This window comes from Mirounga leonina, unplaced genomic scaffold (genome assembly GCF_011800145.1).
Source record: "Mirounga leonina isolate KUSES-001 unplaced genomic scaffold, KU_Mleo_1.0 Mir_128, whole genome shotgun sequence".
Taxonomy (NCBI): Eukaryota; Metazoa; Chordata; class Mammalia; order Carnivora; family Phocidae; genus Mirounga; species Mirounga leonina.
The window spans coordinates 24,184,856-24,206,053 of record NW_023270320.1 but is presented as its reverse complement, the minus strand read 5'-3'; the positions used below and the strand labels follow the sequence as shown (position 1 = coordinate 24,206,053).

The following is a 21,198-nucleotide window of genomic DNA, read 5'->3' as shown; positions in this document are numbered from 1 at the left end:
AGGTATTGAAGAACAGGGAGTAAGAAACAATGGGGAAGAAGAAAAGAAAAGGCAAAGGACAAGAAGGAAAGAGAGCAAAGAAAAAATGAAAGCCAGGATATGGTGAACAGAATGGCGATGGGCTCAGTCAAGGCAGCTATGAAGACATTCACTGGGACCTTGTTCCAGTCAAGTGCACAAAACAAAGACCCTGTTTGATGCATTTTTCCTTATGTATGTACACGTGACCATCACTTCTGAGAAATGAAATGAGGCTGTTGGTAGATAGTAGCATTATTATTCTGTCCCTTCCACACCACTCCATGACCCATGGCCACTCTCACCATCAGTTCACCAGTACTCCAGGCTCCAGGCTATACTGGTGAACTGATGGTGAGAGTGGCCATGAGTCATGGAGAAGGCAGTGAGCCTCTTCCTTTAGTATCGAGCAGTGGCTACAGAGAGAGAAAGAGCCAAGTTCAATACAGACAACCATCTGCTTGCGGTTGGTAAAAGAGAAAAATGGACATGGGTGGTTTCCAGTACTTAGACTGGGCATAAGTTCTTATTCAAGTTGTGAATAATAATACTACCATCTACCAACAGCCTCATTTCATTTCTCAGAAGTGATGGTCACGTGTACATACATAAGGAAAAATACATCAAGCAGGGTCTTTGTTTTGTGCACTTGACTGTGTTATGCCTCAATTTAAAAACAGCCTTTTTTCAGTAGGCAAGCATGCCTGAGACTGTAACATCTTAAAAATAGCCCTGGGGTATCCCTTCAGATCTCTGAGACCCTAAGTCCATGTTCTCTCCATACTCTTTGCAGCTTCTCTGAGTAGAAATGCAGGATGGAGAGAGAGAACATTCAGTGTAGGCCTGAAAGAAACAATTGCAAGCATTTTTGCAGCTAACAAGAGTCACAATCAAGCACGTAACACAGTGCTGATGCTCCAGTCTTATGGTCATTCTGGGGAACTTTTTATTTTATTTTCTTTTTTTACAATACTGAGAGTCTACCCCACTGCGTACCAGATTTAAAAATAATAAACTACTTTAGATAGGTAACTTTCTAAAATCTTATGGCCCTGTCTTCTTAAAAAGAACACACTGGATGTGACTGGACCTTTCCTTGAGTGCTCAGGATCACAATTAATAAATACATTATTGGACTATGTGTTTTCAGGAGCAGTTAATTGTGAGCAGTTATTTGCTTTACAACTTGCCTCCCAAAGGTTGTGCTTGTTTTTCACACCTCCTTTTAATGAGTCTATTTCAACCCATGTTGTTTGCTACATGTGCTGTTCCTTTAAATGTGTCAGTCATCCCCCTAATTTATGACAATCTGGACACTAGCCTCACTCTGTAGGGTACTCTACAAACAAATCAGCTATGGGAGAAAGCCTGTTATTTTTGCTTATTTTCATTTATTGGCTGTATTCTAGATAGGTTCGATTGCCAGATAATTGAATTTTGAATAGACAAGATATTATTGTACTCCTGCTTTATTTTTTTAGTAAAAGTTTTAGTTAAGCATGATGTACATAGAGAAAAGTATACAAATCATAAGTCTACAGTTCAATTGTTTTTAACAGATTTCAACAACAACAAAATAGGTTGTTTGGGAGCGCCTGGGTGGCTCAGGCTGTTAAGCGTCTGACTCTTGATTTCGGCTCAGGTCATGATCTCAGGATCCTGGGATTGAGGCCTGTGTCCAGCCCCACTTCAGGCTCCATGCTCAGTGGGGAGTCTGCTTGAGATTCTCTCTTTCCCTCTCCCTCTGCCCCTCCCCACGCACACTCTCTGGCTCTCTCTCTAAAATAAATAAATAAATCTTTTTAAAAAATTAAAGTTGTTTTTGGGACACCTGGGTGGCTCAGTCAGTTAAGCGTCTGCCTTCGGCTCAGGTCACGATCCCAGGGTCCTGGGATCGCGTCCCGCATCGGGCTCCCTGCTCCGCAGGAAGCCTGCTTCTCCCTCTGCCTCTGCTCCCCCTGGTTGTGCTCTCTCTCTCTCTCTGACAAATAAATAAAATCTTTAAAAATAATTAAAGTTTTTTTTAACATACCTTTGTTAGGTATACCTAGGAAAAAAGAGCACATAACATTACCCACTTTGTCCTTTTCAAAATATGCATCATTTTCCATATGCAAAGTATCTTTTCCCATATGTGCGAGGCTAAGAAAATAGATATTTTCTGTATTTGACACGTGCAAGATAGAGGCTTGGATCACCATAATCTACCATTATGCCAGATCTCCAAAAGAAATTTCAAAGCTTAAGATGACTTAGCATTCTTATTTCCTTATCTCATTTCTTCTATTCTCTTCTTTGCATCTTTTATCCCTAATGCCAACACAATAATTTAACTGAAAGGGAAGGATTGAACAATCATAAGAACTTTCGATAACCATCCCAAAACTCATTGGAATCAGCTATTTCTCTCCCTGTTTCAAATTACCATCCATTCTAGAAAGCCTCACATGGTTTGAATTGGAACAGTGGTACGTCTGAATAAAAAGTCCCAATTATACAAATATGAAAGCTCAAAAGCTTCACAAACTAAAGCTCACTCCAAGTCTCCCATTAGCTACAGAAAGGCATTTTATAGACTGCCCTGCTGAAAAATTGCTTAACACGTAACAGAATACAAAATACACAGTAGTGTGGAAGGTGCACTTTTTATCATTCTTTTTCATGAAACAGAAGAAGTAGAATTATTTGGGGCATGTGAATATTTTTTTAAAATGAAAGTTCCTGCAAGATTCAAACTTTCCAAGTGCTGCAATTGTTGCTACTAACAGAGCAGAATGAGCTCTAGGGGCAAGCTCTGTGTATTTTCTACCCTGCTCCACCACTTAGGGGATGCAGGACCAATCTGTGTCCTCAGTTCCTCCTTTGTGAAGAGGCTCACGGTGGCATGTCCCACCACAGGGCTTCCCCGAGAATTCAGTTAACATAGCCTTCAGAACTGTGTCTGGCCCACAGAAAACTGCTTTTAGTGCCAGAAGGGAAGGAGCCTCTTTTTTGTTTGTTTTTACAAGGGAACAAAGGAATGCATCAGACAGGTCAAAGCAAAAATCCTATTATCAAATCCTAATCTAAGGAATTAAAATAAGCGGTAATGCAACATGGAGATTGCAAAGCAGATTAACCTGTCATAACAGAGCCAGCTCTCCCGGACCCCAGAGATAGAAGGTACAGTGGAGACTGGCAAGAAATCAGCCATGATGAAAAAGCAGGCTTTCCCCACAGCTTCGCTCCTGGGAATGAGACAGATAATTCTTTTTTTTTTTTTTTTTTTAGATTTTAAGTAGTCTCTCCACTCATCATGGGGCTCGAACTCACAACCCCAAGATCAATAGTCGCATGCTCTACCCACTGAGACGGCCAGGCGCCCCAAGACAGATAATTCTTATACCATGCTCCTAGCACTGTGTTCTCTCATACCTTCTTTTTCTTTTTCTTTTTTTCACCCAATGTGTTTAAAGTAGACCAAAAGCAAAACCAACTCACCCATTTCATCCATCTATATCTATGAGCTTGTTTTTCTATTTTTTATTTCTTAGATTCCACATCTAAGATTATATGGTATTGGTCTCCCTCTGACTGATTTCACTTAGCATAAAAATGCCCTCAAGGTCTATCTGTGTTGTCACAAATGGCAAGATTTCATTCATTTATATATATAACTTCTTTATATATGTATGTATATATGTGTGTGTTCATATATGTATGTGAGTGTGTGTATATATATATATTAACATTTTCTTTATCCATTCAACTGTTGATGGACACTTAGGCTGTTTCTGTATCTTGACTATTGTAAATAATGCTACAGTGAACATGGGGGTGCAGATATCTTTTTGAGATAGTGTTTTTGTTTTCTTTGAATAAATACCTAGAAGTGGAACTCCTGGATCATAGGGTAGTCTCCTGTTTTTAATTTTTTGAGGAACCTCCATATTGTTCCACAGTGGCTGCAGCAGTTTGCATTCCAACAATTTACAACAGTGCATAGGGGTCCCTTTTCTCCACATCCTCACCAACACTTGTTATTTCTTCTTTTTGATAATAGCAATCTGATGGGTGTGAGGCGATAGCTCATTATGGTTTTGATTTGCATTTCCCTGATGATGAGTGATGTTGAGCATCTTGTCATGTACCTGTTGGCCATCTGGATGTCTTAAAAAAAAAATGTCTATTCAGGGGCGCCTCGGTGGCTCAGTTGGTTGAGTGGCCAACTCTTGATTTCGGCTTGGGTCCTGATCTCAGGGTCCTGGGATTGAGCCCCTGAGTCCTCTGCACTCAAGCAGGGAGTCTGCTTGAGGATTCTCTCTCTCTCCCTCCACTCCTCCCCACATTCAAGCTCACTCTCTCCCCTCTCTCTCTCTCTCTCAAAAAAAAGGCCTATTCAGATCTTCTGCCCATTTTTAAATCAGATTTTTTTTTTTTGCTGCTGAGGTGTGTGACTTCTGTATATATTTTAAATATTAGCCCCTTATCAAATATGATTTGCAAATATCTCCTCCCACTCAGCAGGTTGCCTTTTCATTTTGTGGATGGTTTCCTTTCCTGTGCAGAAACTTTTTAGTTTGATGTAGTCCCACTTCTTTATTTTTGCTTTTGTTGTTTTGGCTTTTGGTGTCAGATTTAAAAACTCATCACACAGACTGTCAAGGAGCTTACTGCCTATGTTTCTTCAAAGAGCTTCTTCTTGAAGGCAGAATTCCTCTAGTTTAAGCCAATCATATATGAAATGAGGTTATTAAATGGACTAACTCAAATTCAGTTCATGTTATCAGGTGACAATGAAGTTACTTCTTAAGCTACTCACTGTCCCAAGCATTAAAATGAAAAGGGAGGCCCTCTTGGGAGAAAGCTAAAGAAAAATCACAGCATTGATCAACTAACTACCTTATTAGAACAAAAATAATGCTTTTGACAAACATAGGAGTGCATGGTTCCTTCTCCTCATCGCCCCCACCTCCAAAATGTCAGCTTCTAAATAACTAGGCATCTAATCATCTCTTAAAGATCTGAACATCCAGTGTCCTATGGAAAATCATCCCTGGCCTCCCACCCAAGAGAAACCAATTTCAATTCATTGCTTGGAGGATAAAGCAAGTTTAATTCAAACACAAAATTAGTTTTAGTAGTATATTATAGGTAAATATACTCTTTACTGTAGCATTTCTATTTTTAAAATGGAAACTTGTTTAACTTGGAGGAGTAATAATCATGTTTAGGAGCCTTGGGAATCTTTTAAATTGCACGCTAAAAACTGAAAACTACTCCTGACAACAAAACTAAAGTAAAGCTTCCCATTTCACAGGCTTGATTATTTTCTCCTATTTTAACCAAGTTGGGGGGAAAATTATATGCAAAAGCAAGCAGTTGGTAAGTTCACTGATCTGATTTGAAAGACTTCTTGAACTTTCTGCAACCTGTATCTGATGTCTGTCAAGCCAATAAACCTCAGAAACTGATCATTGTACAGTGAGGTTTTCCCCTAAAATAAAGAGAACCTGACTCTGGCAAAGTGTTCTATCCCTTAGGGACTTAAGACTCCTAGTTTCATTGTGGGGGGTGGGGAGGAGGGAGAGAAAGAAAAAAAAAACTTACACAGGCAGGTTAAAGGAAAAGTAAACTCACAGTCTTCTCCCTCTGGTGGGAAAAAGAACTCAAAGTTCCCAGGTTTTTTTAAGAAAGAAGTCGCTTTTTTAGAAAAAGCTAATTGACAGCTGAGGAGGGGGTTGTGTTCTGGAAAGTGGCCCCGGAAAGCGGGGGAGGCGGCCGCCGGGTGAACGTTGGGGGCTGCCCGGCCCCGGGAGCCCCTACCTGCGTTCCTCAGCTTCTTGTTCCGATACACGGACAGGATGACCAGGAGGTTGCCCAGGATGTCCACCACGATGGTGAAGATGAGGATGAAGGCGAGCGTGCAGGCCCCCCACGAGGGTCGCGGCCGCGCGCCCTCCCCGCCGCCGGGCGCCCCCTGAGAGGCATTGAGCAGCACGCTGCCATTGCCCCGCGGGGTCCCACCCGGCGCACCGCACGGCCCGTCCATCGCGCCCTCGGAGCGCAGCGCCACCCCTTTCACCGCGGCTTATGGCTCCCCGCACCTCTCCCCGCGCCTACTCCCCATTGCAAGTGCTCCTTCGCCGCCGCCCTGCCCGCTCCGCCACCTGCCGGGCGGCGGGACTCTGCACCTGCAGCCCCAGCCCCGCCCGGTGACACCTGGCACGTGCCTGGAGGCTTCTCGGCCTTGGGGCTCCCTGTCGCGTCCCCGCAGCCCGTGCCGACAGCACCCCCGTGCGGGGTGCCTGCACCGTGCGCCGCCTGCGCTCTAGCCGGCCAGGGAGTCCAGGCGAGCCAGAGGTGAAAGAAATCAGGGACTTTTCTCAGGAATTGCACCATTCCTGGAATGGAAACCATTCCCTCCCCGCCCCCCGCCGCCCTACCCCTACCCCATAGACTGAAAAGGCCAGCCAGATTTTTCATAATCTTCCCCCCAAAGCTACTTTTCTTTTGATATTTCTTGAACGCTGTCCTTAAAATTTTAGTATGCCAACTATATTTCAATTAAAATAAAAAAAAATTTTCCAATTTAAAAATTCCAAGTTCTTGTCCTCAACCTCTGTGCATGCCCCTGGTTGCTGCCCCAAGTAATCAGAAGGAGAATGAGGACACTTGAAATGTCAGCTTGAAATGACAGAAGAGTCTACTGGGCAGGCAGATTCAAAGCAACTCTAAACTTTTCATTTCGATTTCAAATGTCAATGGTTGAATAGTTTCAAAGTAGCCACAGTCTTGCTTCAACACCCAACACAGGCAGATATTCTCTAGCAGATTTCTTCCAGGAGTAGTACAGATCTGAGACACCTTTAGCCACCACACCCTGCTCACTCTCCCTGTAGACATCCAAGCTTATCTCCTCCTCCTCCCTTTCCCCCTCCTCCTCCTTTTTTTTTTTTTATGAACTGAAGATCTTTTTAATATGGACACCAACACACTCATCTGTTTAAAACATGTACATGTTAATCCCATGCATATATTCAGAAAAATTTAAAAACCCCACAACATTAATAAAAAACTAGTACTTATATATGCAAATTTGATATAAATGAACTTTTTGACTTTGGCGTTTCTGAGTGGAAGACCTGTCTTTATAAAGTCCCACTCTGGAACTGAGGCTTTTAACTTTATTTACAATGCCCTCTCTATTTTTTTTAAATAATAGCTTTATAGAGATACATTTCACATGCCCTACAATTCACCCATTGTTGGATTCAGAGTCATGTGATCATCATCATAATCAGTTTTAGAACATTTTGATTACCCACCCCCCAAATTCGGTATCCATTGGCTATTACTCCCCATTTCTTCCCAGCCCTCCCTGACCTAGAAAACCATTTTCTGTCTCAATGGATTTGCCTATTCTGGGCATTTCATATAAATGGAACCCTACAATATGTGGTACTTTGCAACGGGCATCTTTCACTTAGCAAGATGTTTTCAAGGTTTGTGGATGGTGAAGCATCTATTGGTACTCCCTCTTGTTTATCACCACGTGATACTCCATTGTATGGATATACCACATTTACTTACCCGTCCATCAGATGATGGACATTTGGGTTGTTTCTACTTCTTTGCCTATTAACATCAAACATTAGTTTTGCCACCTTGGGAACTTTATATGGTGGATCCATATATATATAAATGTTTGCTTTTGTGTCCAGCTTCTTTTGTTCAATATTAAATTTGTGAGATTGGGGGCGCCTAGCTGGCTCAGTCAGTGGAGCATACAACTCTTGATCTTAGGGTTGTAAGTTCTAGCCCCAAGTTGTCACCCTATAGCTTTTAAAAACAATTTCATTTGATCATTGAAGGTGTCCAGGAAATCTGCAACCTCAATATGTAACTACCAGTCACCAGGTCTTGGAAATCATTCCAAAAGAATTTGAAGTGTGGCAAGACAAGGGCAGCCTGGAACTTTTCAGTAAAGCAGCCAAAGACTGGTATGTCACTTACCGAGGAAATAAATAAATCCCCACCTATCCCAGGGTACTACAGCTTCCACTTTCCCTTTTAGATCTCTCCTGTATCCGTGCCTGAGCAGGACCGTCCTGGGTTAAATCAATTCCCTTGAATTCATTAATGTACTTGTTCAGGAAATACTTTACATACGTGGCTCTATGCTCAAAACATAGTCCTTACCCTCCAAATGGCAGTGTGGGTTGTGGATGCAGATGTGAGATGCAGAAGTGAAATGCAAACTCCACAAAAAAGGAGAGCATTGAGGAAGGAATTTAGAAACTAATAGACACATTAAATGAGTTGAATAAGAGGGTTTTTTTTTTTCTTAAAGATTTTATTTATTTATTTGACAGAGAGAGACACAGTGAGAGAGGGAACACAAGCAGGGGGAGTGGGAGAGGGAGAAGCAGGCTTCCCGCGGAGCAGGGAGCCCGATGCGGGGCTCGATCCCAGGACCCTGGGATCGTGACCTGAGCCGAAGGCAGACACTTAACGACTGAGCCACCCAGGTGCCCCGAATAAGAGGGTTTTTAATTAATTTTAATTTTTAGAACAATTTTAGGCTTACAGCAAAATTGAAAGTACAGAAATTTCCCATATATCCCCATCCCCACACATGCACAGTCTCCCCCACTAACTACATCCCACACCACGGTGGTACATTTGTGACAATCTGTGAACCCACACTGACTCATTGTCTGAAGTAGTTTACATCAGGGTTCATTATTGGTGTTCTACATTCTGTGGGTTTGGACAATTGTATAATGACACGTATCCACCATTATATGTCCACTGCCTAAGAATCCTCTGTCCTTTGCCTGTTCTTCCCTCCCTCTCCTCAGCCCTCAGAACCACTGACCTTTTTATTTTTTTTTATTATGTTCTGTTACTCACTATACATTACATCATTAGTTTTTGATGTAGTGTTCCATGATTCGTTGTTTGCATATAACACCCAGTTCTCCACTCAGTACGTGCCCTCTTTAATACCCATCACCAGGCTAACCCATTCCCCCCACCCCCCTTCTCCTCTAGAACCCTCAATTTGTTTCTCAGAGTCCATAGTCTCTCATGGTTCGTCTCCCCCTCCAACCTTCCCCCCTTCACTTTTCCCTTCCTGCTATCTTTTTTTTTCTCTTTAACATATAATGTATTATTTGTTTCAGAGGTACAGGTCTGTGATTCAACAGTCTTACACAATTCATAGCACTCACCATAGCACATACCCTCCCCAATGTCTATCACCCAGCCACCCTATCCCTCCCACACCCCACCACTCCAGCAACACTCAGTTTGTTTCCTGAGATTAAGAATTCCTCATATCAGTGAGGTCATATGATACATGTCTTTCTCTGATTGACTTATTTCACTCAGCATAATACCCTCCAGTTCCATCTGCGTCATTGCAAATGGCAAGCTTTCATTCCTTTTGATGGCTGCATAATATTCCATTGTGTATATATACCACTTCTTCTTTATCCATTCATCTGTCGATGGACATCTTGGCTCTTTCCACAGTTTGGCTATTCTGGACATTGCTGCTATAAACACCGGGGTGCACGTACCCCTTCGGATCTCTACATTTGTATCTTTGGGGTAAATACCCAGTAGTGCAATTGCTGGATCATATGGTAGCTCTATTTTCAACTTTTTGAGGAACCTCCATACTGTTTTCCAGAGTGGCTGCACCAGCTTGCATTCCCACTAACAGTGTAGGAGGGCTCCCCTTCCTCCACATCCCCGCCAACATCTGTCATTTCCTGACTTGTTAAGTTTAGTCATTCTGACTGGTGTGAGGTGGTATCTCATTGAGGTCTTGATTTGGATTTTCCTGATGTCGAGCGATGTTGAGCACTTTTTCATGTGTCTATTGGCCATCTGGATGTCTTCTTTGGAAAAATGTCTGTTCATGTCTTCTGCCCCTCTCTTGATTGGATCATTTGTTCTTTGGGTGTTGAGTTTGATAAGTTCTTTATAGATTTTGGATACTAGCCCTTTATCTGATATGTCATTTGCAAATATTTTCTCCCAATCTGTCATCTTTTGGTTTTGTTGACTGTTTCTTTTGCTGTGCAAAAGAAATAAAATTATGAATGAAAGAGGAGAGATCACAACCAACACCAAAGAAATACAAACAATTATAAGAACATATTCTGAGCAACTCTATGCCAGCAAATTAGATAACCTGGAAGAAATGGATTCATTCCTAGAGATGTATCAACTACCAAAACTGAACCAGGAAGAAATAGAAAACCTGAACAGACCTATAACCACTAAGGAAATTGAAGCAGTCATCAAAAATCTCCCAACAAACAAAAGCCCAGGGCCAGATGGCTTCCCAGGGGAATTCTACCAAACATTTCAAGAAGAATTAATACCTATTCTTCTGAAACTGTTCCAAAAAAATAAATGGAAGGAAAACTTCTAAACTCGTTTTATGAGGCCACCATTACCTTGATCCCAAAACCAGACAAAGACCCCATCAAAAAGGAGAATTACAGACCAATATCCTTGATGAACATGGATGCAAAAATTCTCATCAAAATACTAGCCAATAGGATCCAACAGTACATTAAAAGGATTATTCACCATGACCAAGTGGGATTTATCCCTGGGCTGCAAGGTTGGTTCAACATCTGCAAATCAATCAATGGGATACAATACATTAATAAAAGAAAGAACAAGAACCATATGATCCTCTCAATAGATGCAGAAAGAGCATTTGACAAAGTACAGCATTCTTTCTTGATCAAAACTCTTCAGAGTATAGGGATAGAGGGTACATACCTCAATATCATAAAAGCCATCTATGAAAAACCCACAGCAAATATCATTGTCAATGGGGAAAAACTGAGAGCTTTCCCCTTAAGGTCAGGAACACAGCAGGGATGTCCACTATCACCACTGCTATTCAACATAGTATTGGAAGTCCTAGCCACAGCAATCAGACAACAAAAAGACATCAAAGGCATCTGAATCGGCAAAGAAGAATTCAAACTCTCACTGTTTGCAGATGATATGATACTTTATGTGGAAAACCCAAAAGACTCCACCCCAAAACTGCTAAAACTCATACAGGAATTCAGTAAATTGGCAGGATATAAAATCAAGGCACAGAAATCAGTGGCATTCCTATACACCAACAACAAGACCACTGACATTTTTAGTGTCTCCATAGTTTTTGGCTTTTCCTGAATGTCCTCTGGTTGGTATCATACACTATGGGGCCTTATCAGTTTGGCTTCTTTCACTTAGTAATCTACTTTTGAGTCTCCTCAATGCGTTTTCATGGCTTAATAGCTCATTCTTTTTAGTGCTGAATAATATTCCATTGTCTGGATGTACCATAGTTTATTTATCTGTTCACCTAATGAAGAGCATCTTCATTGCTTCCAAGTTTTGGCAATGAAGAATAAAGCTTCTCTAAATATCCATGTGCAGGTTTTGTATGGATATAAGTTTTCAGCTCCTTTGGGTAAATACCAAAAAGCACCATTGCTGGAGTGTATGTTAAGAGTATGTTTAGTTTTGTAAGAAACCACCAAACTATCTTCTAAAGTGGCTGTACCATTTTCCTTCCCCTGCCCAAATGATGAATCCACATCTTCATCGGCATTTGGCATTGTCAGTGTTCCAGATTTGGGTCATTCCAGTAGGTGTGTAGTTGTATCTTATGTTGTTTTAATTTGCAGTTCCCTAGTGATATATGATGTTGAAATCTTTTCATATGTTGACTTGTCATCTGTGTGTCGTCTTTAGTGAGGTATTTATTCTGGTCTTTTGCCCATTTTTTAGAACACATTATTTGTTTTCTCACTGTTTTAAGTATTCTTTGTGTATTTTAGACAACAGCCCTTTATCACATGAGTCTTTTGCATATATTTTTTTCCAGTCTGTGGCTAATCTTCTCTTTCTCTTCATATAGTTGTTCACAGAGCATAAATTTTTAATTTTAATAACATGTACCTTATCAGTTATTTCTTTCATGGATCATGTCCTTGGTGTTGTATCCAAAAAGTTGTCTCCACTCCCAAGGTCACTGAGGTATTCTCCCATGTTATCTTCTAGAAGTCTTAGAGTTTTGCATTTTACATTCAGGTCTGTGATCCATTTGCGTTAACTTTGTGAAAGGCATGAAGTCTGTCCAGTTGCTCCAGCACCATTTGTTGAAAAGACTATCTTTGTTCCACTATATCTTGCCTTTACTCCTTCTCAAAGGTCAGTTGACTGTATTTATGGGTCTATTTCTGGGATCTCTGTTCTATTCCATCGATGTACTTGTCTATTCTTTCACAAATACCACACTATCTTGATTACTGTAGCTCTATGGCAAATTTTGAAGTCAGGTAAGTGCCATTCCTCTGACTTTGTTCTTCTCCGTTAATACTCAGTTGGCTTTCTATCTTTTGCCTCTCTGTATGAATGTTAGAACTGATGTGTCCACAGACACAAAATAACTTGCTGGGATTTTGATTCACATTGCCTTGACTCTATAGATAAAGGTGGGAAACTGACATCTTGACGATATTGAGTTTTCTAATGTACAAACACAGACTATGTCTCCATTTTTTAAGTTCTCCTTGGATACCTCTCATTACAATTTTATAATTTTTCTCATATAGGTGTTGTACATATTTTTTTAGATTTATACCTATTTCTTTTTTTAGTGGCACTAATGGAAATGGTAAAGTTTTTTTTTTTTTTTTTTTTTTTTTTTTTTTTTCAAATTTTGGCTTGTTCATTACTGGTATGTGGGAAAGCAATTTAACCTTGTAGTCTGCAACCTTGCTATAACCGCTTATTAGTTCCAGGCATTTTTTGGTGTGTGTATTCTTTTGGGTTTTCTACATAGATGATCATGTCATCTGTGAAAAAATACAGACTATCATGTCTGTATACCTCTTATTTCCTTTTCTTGTCTTACTGAATTAGCTATAATTTCCAGTATAATGTTGAAAAGCAGTGGTAAGAGGTCATATCCTTGTGTTGTTCCCATCATAGTAGAAAAACTTTGGGCTTCTTACCATTAAGTATGATGTTAGCTGTAGCTTTTTTGTAAATATTCTTTATCAAGTAGAGGAAGTTCTTTCTATTCATAGTTTACTGAGAGTTTTTATCATTAATGTGTATTGGATTTTGTCAAATTCTTTTTCTGCATCTATTGCTGTGATTGATTTTTCTTTTTTAGCTTATTGCTGTGGCAGATTCCATTAATTGATTTTCAGATGTTGAGCCAGGCTTATATATACCTGGGATTTATCCCACATATATGCTATAAATTACCCTCTAAGCACTCCTTTCAGCATATTCCACAAATTTTGATGTTTTCCTTTTCATTTAAAATTATTTTTAATTGCTCTTGGGATTTCTTCTTTGACCCATGTGTTATTTAGAAATGTAATGCTTAATCTCCAAGTATTTAGAGATTGTCCAGCTATCTTTCTACTATTAATGTCTGGTTTAATTTCATTGTGGTCTGAGAGTAGATAATGTATGATTCCTATTCTCTTAAGTTTGTTAAGGTGTATTTTATGACCCAGAATGTGTTCTAACTTGGTAAGCTTTCCCCGTGAACTTGAGAAGAATGTGTAATATGCTCTTGTTGGATGATGTAATCTGTAGATGTCAATTATATCTAGTTGATTAATTGTGCTCTTAAGTTCAAAAACGTCCTTACTGATTTTCTGCATGTTGGATCTGTCCGTTTCTGATAGAAAAATGTTAAAGTCTCCAACTATAATAGTAGATTCATCTATTTCTCTAGTTTTATCAGTTTATGCCTCATGTATTTTGAGACTCTGTTGTTGGGTGCATACATGTTAAGGATTGTTAACAGTTAAACCCTTTGTCATTATGTAATGCCCCTCCTTATCCCTCAAAACTCTGAAGTCAGCTCTGTCTAAAATTAATATAGCTACTCCTGTTTCCTTTTCAGTAGTGTTAGCATGATATATCTTTCCTCATCCCTTTAATTTTGATCTATACATGTCCTTATATTTAAAGTGGGCTTTTTTTTTATCCTCTCTGACAATCTCTTTTAAGTGGTATAGTTAAACCATATATGTTCAAGGTGATTATTGATACAGTTGGATTAATATCTACCATATTCATTATGGTTTTTCTATTTTTTGCATTTGCCCTTTGTTCCTACCTTTGTCATTTACTCTTTTTTCTGTCTTTTGTTTTAGTTGAACATTTTATGTGATTTCATTTTCTCCTTTCTTAGCATATCAATTCTTTTTTTTTTTTTTTTTTTACTTTTTTTAGTGGTTGTCTGAGAGTTTGAAATGTACATTTATAACTAATCCTTGGGGTGCCTGGGTGGCTCTGTCAGTTAAGCATCTACCTTTGGCTCAGGTCATGATCTCAGGGTCCTGAGATCAAGCCCCTCATCCAGCTCCCTGCTCAGTGGGGAGTCTGCTTCTCCCTCTCCCACTATCCCCTCCCCCACCTTGTGCTCTCTCACTCTCTCTCTGTCTCAAATAAAAAAATAAAATCTTAAAAAAAAAATAATCCAAGTCCACTTTCAAATAACATGATACCACTTCATGGGTGTGTAAGTACTTTATAATAACAAAATATTTCTAATTTCTCCCTCCCATCCTTTGTATCATTGCTGTCATTCATTTTACTTAGATATAAGCATACATAAGTATATATGTGTACATAAGCATACATAATCAAATACATGGTTGCTCTTGTTATTTTGAGCAAACTGTAATCTGTTAGATCAATTAAGAATAAGAAAAAGAAGTTGTTATTTTGTCTTTATTCATTATTGGATACTCTTCTTTTCTTTAGGTAGATCCAAGTTTCTGACCTTCTCTCTAAAGAATGTCTTTTAACTTTTTTTTTTTTCTTTTTCAAGATTTTATTTATTTATTTGACAGAGAGAGAATGAGAGAGAGAGCACATGAGAGGGGGGAGGGTCAGAGGGAGAAGCAGACTCCCTGACGAGCAGGGAGCCCGATGCGGGACTCGATCCAGGGACTCCAGGATCATGACCTGAGCTGAAGGCAGTCACTTAACCAACTGAGCCACCCAGGCGCCCCTTTAACTTTTCTTATAAGGCAAGTCTACTGGCAATAAATTCCCTCAATCTTTGCTTGTCTGAGAAAGTCTTTGTTTTGCCTTTGCCTTTAAAGAATAATATCTCAGGGTACAGAATTCTAGGTTGGTGGTTTTTTTCTCTCAACACTTCTAATATTTCCCTTTACTCTCTTTTTGCTTACATGGTTTCTGAAAAGTCAGGTGTAATTGTTATATTTGCTCCTCTATAGGCAAGACATTTTTTTCCCTCTTTTTATCTTTAATTTTCTGCAGTTTGGATATAATATGCCTAGATACTGGGGGCAGGGGGGTTGTTGTTGTTTGCTTGTTTATTGCTGGTGGGGGGAGTGGGGTTTGTGGGGCAGAGGTTGCACTTATCCTGCTTGCTGTTCTCCAAGTTTCCTAGATCTGTAGTTCAGTGTTTGACATTATTTTGGGGGAATATCTCAGTCATGACTGCTTCAGATATTGTTTCTGTTTCTTTCTGTCTTTCCCTTCTGATATTCTCATCACACATATGTTATGCTTTCTGTAAGTATCTTACAGTTCTTGGACATTCTGGTTTTTTTCAGGATTTTTTTTCTATTTGCTTTTCCATTTTAGAATTTTCCACGTCATATCCTCAACCTCAGAGATTCTTTCCTCAGCCATGTCCAGTCTACTAATGACCCCATCAAGGACATTCTCCATTTCTATCACAGTGTTTTTTATCTTTAGTGTTTCTTTTCTGTTCTTTCTTAGAATTTCCATCTCTACGCCTACATTATCCATGTGTTGCCTCCTTTTTCCATTAAAGCTGTTAGCATATTAATCATAGTTTTAAAAAAATTCTGATCTGATGAGTTCCAACATTCCTACTATCTCTGACTCTATTTCTGATGCTTCTTCTCTTCAAGCTGGATTTGCCTTTTAGTATGCCTTGTAATTTTTTGTTCAAAGGTGGACATGATCTGTTTTATGCAATAGAGAAAAGTAACTGTGGTAAATAGGCCTTTAGTAATGTAGCAGTAAGGTGTGAGAGGAGAGAAGTGTTCTATAGGCCTCTGATTAGGGCTGTTAGTGAGCCTGCACCCCTGAACTGTGAACTTCACTCATGCTTTTCACATTCCCCAACATTTTGTGGGACAGGATGGCCCAAAGGGATTGTGGATTTGTATTTCCTTTCCCCCACGTAGAAGTCTAGAGCTGGCTGGAGTTGGGTATTTCTCTCCTCCCAGGTAGGTTAGGCTTTGATAAAAACCCCAGCAGCTTAGAATCTGGTTAAACAGTTTCTCCTGAGGGCAGGCCTTGTTAAGAAGAACAGAATGCTCTGGCCTATCTCGAAATGTTTTTTTCCCTGGCCTGTTGGAAGCGGTAGAGAATTTTTCTGTGATACTCTCTGTGAAGGCCTGGAAGGACTCCCGGAGGTAAACTCACAGAAGTGTGGGGGCCCTCTGTAATTGAGTCCTTCTGGCATTTTTAACTCTCAGACTTGTCCACACTGAGCCTCTACTAATTCAATTACAGTTCAGATTTTCCTGTTGCAGCTGGTGGGTTTCTGCTCTGCTGAGTTGTGATTCTCTGTATCCACCTGTCTCTCTCTTCAATTTTGGGGGCATTCGTTTGCCTGTGCCCTCACTTCTCTTATGGCTCTAGGAAGAGTTGCTGATTTTTCCTCTTGTTTAGATTTCTTACTTGCAGTTAGAATGGAGTGGTGACTTCTAAGGTCCTTATATGCTAGAAATAAACAATTATTACAAAAATAGTTTATTAAGGCCAAATGGGGTTAATTCCAGAAACCCAGGGTTTGTAGAGCATAAAATATATTAAAATAAGTTACCATATGGATAGATCAAAGGAGATAAACCACACGATCATCTTAATACATGCTAAAATGGATTTAAAAATTCCCTATCCATTCCCAATTTTTAAAAGTCTCTATAACTTCAATAAGAACAGAGTGAATACTATAAAGAATATTTCAAAATAATGTCTATCTTAGACTTAAAAGAGAAATGAGAGGATTATTTTCCTTTAAGTTGGGAAGAAGTAATGCCTGCTAACATCACACCTATTTAGCATTGTGTTTCTGATAATGAGATGATATTAAAAGAGAAAAATGTAAAAATCAATATTTGGAGATAGGAGTGTATGTACTTTCTTAAATTCCAGGAAAAATGAGAGCACATAATGAGCAGATCTGATATATAATAGTAATCAGTGTAAAATTACTAGAAACTGGCCTCATTAGCAGTGTGCAGGGCAATGTGTAAAATTTTTTTTAAAAAACTCAAAACTTCACTGAGAGTCATGAAAGAAACTTTACAAAGGGAGAGACACACCATGTTCCTGGATTGAAAGCCTGAAAATTAATTTCCGAAATACTTTTTGCCAGCCCAACAAAAATACCAATAGAGATTAAAAAAAAAAAAAAAAAAGTCGTGAAGTTCCTTGAAAGAAAGTGTAGTAAAAAGGATTTGAATAAATGAGGGGGAAAGGGTGTTAGTTGCCAATATTAAAACATCCATTAAAAGTTACAATAACCGAAAGCATGTGAATGTCTTCAACAATTGAAGATAATACAAGATAAAGGTTTGATAAAGTTAATGGGGGAGGGTTAGAATATAAAAACAAAGATTCATTTAAAGAAAATGTAGGTAAAAAAATAAAATATGTTAAAAAACAAAATAAAATGTAGGTAAATACTTATGTAACCTTGGTGTGGAAAGAACTCTGGCATGGAAAAGAAGATACGACAGAAAATACTCATAACCATAGAAAGAACAGTAGTAGCTACTGTTTGCTGCACATTTAGCATGTTCCAGCTCTAGAATAAGTATTCTCCATGCATTATCCCACACAGTCTGTTAGTGGTCCTAAAAGGTTGGGCATTGCTAGGAGTATTTTATGGGACGAGAGACTGGTGGCTCTAGAAGGTCTTGTGGTGCACCAAAGGCCCACAGCTAATAAGGGGTAGAGGCAGGATTTGTATTTTGGTATCTCAGGCTCCAAAGCATCCACCCTTGTGATTCAGAGGTAGTGTTTCTCAGCCAGGATAGATTTGACTGCATGAAAGTTAAAAGTTCTTCTGTCTTAAAAAAAAAAATGCCATGAATAAGTAAAAGCCAGATAGACCAGGGAAATGATTTGCATCCTATCATACAAAGTATCAATGACCTTAATTATATAGAGGATTTTTTCAAATAAGAAAAATGATAGAAATATATTTAAAGGATGTAATTAGAGAATTAAAAACTAAAAACACACATGCAACCTCTCTTTGAGAAAACAAAAATCAAATGTATGGGAAGTTACCATTCCAGCTACCACTTTTGAAAATATTAAGAGGAATGGTAGTTCCAAGTGTGATCAAAAAAATATTAAAATCTGAGAAAAAGCATTCCTGTGCACTACATGTAAGTCTTAAAACTGCATACTCATTTGACCCGGTAATTCCACTAATAGAAAATAATTGGACACATGTTCAAATGTGTATGCACATGTGGTTGTTCCTCACAGCATTGGTTGTAACATTTAAAACCTAAACCTCCTATAATTGGGGTTTTGATAAATCAATGTAATCAATAGATGAACAGAGTGGCATAGATGGCTCTCTCTCTCCCCCACACAATGAGGTGGGGGGGGTGCATATGGAAAACCCCACAGTGTTTCTGACTGGGGATGAGGAAAGGGAAGCTGGGAAACCATGAATAGGCAAAGAATGGGAAATCCCCAAAAGGAAAGAGCCAAGGGGGTGGATTCCCCAGACTCTGACGGCCCCCATCAGAAAGTGAGTGGTGTCCAAAACCACACACATAAGGAGTCCACTCAAAGCAGCCCAACAGACAAGGGCTAACTCAGACTGGAGCGGCCACCCTTCAATGATGCCCCTTGCTCCTTGACCTTGGCCTTTCCAGCCTTGACCTTCCTAACCATCCTTTCCTTCAGCCAGGGCATCTGGTCCACCCTCCAACACTTGAACTTTCTCCCATTCCTCAAACATCCTATTACCCATTTCCTGTTTCCCACACATTCCTTCTGCACGGAATGCTCCTTCCACACCCTTCTCTGGAATCGCTTTGCTCTCCCCATGAGGTCAGGCCCCACATCTTGCTTATGCTTTCCTCCTTTGTGCTTCTGCAGATCACAGTATGCCCTGTAACCGAATACTTACCACAAGCCATACTGTACCTGTTTTCTTGCTGGAATCCCACCACAAGGCTGTTAAGCTGGGCCTGGGGCTTGTTCTCTGTTGCATCCCCAAGACTGAGCACAGCATCTGGCCTGCAGTAGACACCAACAATTATTTGTTGAATAAAATGAGAAAATAAATGATTCCATTATTGCCTGCTGGCTTTAAGATGATGTAATTTCCATGAAATTATGTCTTTCATCATATTTGGAAACTTCTAATTTATCAGAAAAAAAAATTGCTATTTGTCAGACTAATGGATTTTTAATGCATTTGTCACCCTCAAGTAATGAGACATTTTCTCTATATTTCTCCAGTTAATAACAAGAGGGAGGAAGTATGTTTTTCAAAGAATTTTTATGTTGCATTATAATAGACAATATGGGTTTTATTTCCTGGCCTGCTCTAAGGAGAACATTACAGTTAAGTACTCCAGAAGATGTAAAACAACACAAGAATTTAAATTTTATTTAGAGTATATATATTTTCACTAAATGTACCTGTATCCTAATGTCAAGAGCTAAATATGCCATTAAAGAAATAACTTCTTTACCATTACTTTATGTAATTCACAAAGTTTCATTTCATACTAAGACACGAGAAATATTGCTTGCAGAAGAAAATAAATAGTTCAAGGATTATTAGGAATAGTTGAAGTTTTCTTGGGGATGTGTGTAAAAATACACAATAGAATAGTAACTACACGCACCATGGTGGGGGTTATAAAATAAATGTACCCCATGATTTCGGCTGGAAATCAGTGGAGTAAAGGGAAAGGTAGGTGCTTGTATGAGAACAGACCAGCTGGAATGGGAACTGGCCAGTGAGGGGTGGTTTGGCCAGAAAGTCCTGAGACTCCCCTCCGGACTCAGGGGCTTCCTGTGCAGACCCCAGGGGTAGCTATGGTCTGAGGCACCATGCTCGTGTGTTTCTTGGGTCTTTGGGAGGCAAGTTGAGAAGGCAGAGAAATGCCAGTCAATTCACGATCAAGTTCCAAAGTGTGTATTGTAACATTTCCAGTAGTAGGGAGGAAGGGAAAGCTGCATAAAACTGAATGAATGAGTGAATGAATGAATGAATGAATGAATGAATAAGGAAACTTCCCCCCCAAACTGTAGGAATATAGAAGGAGATAGGCAGAAAAGATGGGTGTGGCGCCATCTGAAAAAGAGGGGAACGCCGTTATCAAATGTGCAGGGCAGCACCTGGGTGGCTCAGTCGGTTAAGCGACTGCCTTCGGCTCAGGTCGTGATCCTGGAGTCCCGGGATCGAGTCCCGCGTCGGGCTCCCTGCTCGGCAGGGAGTCTGCCTCTCCCTCTGACCCTCCCCCATCTCGTGCTCTCTCTCTCTCTCTCTCAAATAAATAAATAAAATCTTAAAAAAAAAATGTGCAGGGCAGGGAGCGAGGTCAGTGCAGAGGGGTGGAGAGGGCTCTGTTCTCCAAGGAAAGGTGAGAAATTGCTTCATTCATTTTTTAAAAATTTACTTGCCACCCTCGGAAAAATTAACACAAGAGCGAAATACCTTAAAACACCTTTTTTTTTTCTTCTGTCATCTAAGGAGAAGGTGCGAGAGGCAAAGATACAGATTTGCACACGGCCTGCCGTACTCAAAAACAATGACGACAAAATGGGTGCAAAGGCGCAAACACCCCCACACGCAGAATTCCGCACAGACGACAGTCATGAAGACTCTCCCTGGGCAACGCCACCTGCGGAGTCGTCAAGGACGCGGGCTCGGCCTCCGTCCGGTGGCCCTTGCTGGGAGCCCTGAGTTCCTCGCGGCCGGCCGAGCCCTCCTCTTCCATCCAGCCCGCGCCCGGGGCTGTGGCCCTTGGATCTGCGTGGGGATCCTGTTTCTCCAGGGGTTCTCCACCCGCTCGTATCCGGACCCGGGCCTGCGTTCCGCGAGCGATTTCAGGGCAAACACTGACTGAGCACGTGTGAGAAATTGCAGGA

The 21,198-nt window shown here is 40.2% G+C and overlaps 1 protein-coding gene and 1 long non-coding RNA gene across 3 annotated transcripts in view; both read right to left on the bottom strand.

Annotated features, from left to right (window-relative positions):
* Positions 1-6,049, bottom strand: part of MTNR1A (melatonin receptor 1A) — a 36,944-nt gene extending 30,895 nt beyond the window's left edge. The window contains exon 1 of the mRNA XM_035003837.1: positions 5,824-6,049. Within this exon, the coding sequence (XP_034859728.1) occupies positions 5,824-6,049 (226 nt within the window). The remainder of the gene's footprint in view (positions 1-5,823) is intronic.
* Positions 6,050-15,865: 9,816 nt separating this feature from the next.
* LOC118010045 lies at positions 15,866-19,581 on the bottom strand. 2 transcript variants are annotated; one of them, XR_004679097.1, is made up of 2 exons: positions 19,223-19,581; positions 15,866-16,785 (listed from the first exon to the last, which is right to left on the bottom strand). It is a non-coding gene; the product is annotated as an uncharacterized LOC118010045 (long non-coding RNA). The 2 variants fall into 2 exon arrangements; XR_004679098.1 differs by having other exon boundaries at positions 19,240-19,581.
* Positions 19,582-21,198: the final 1,617 nt, after the last annotated feature.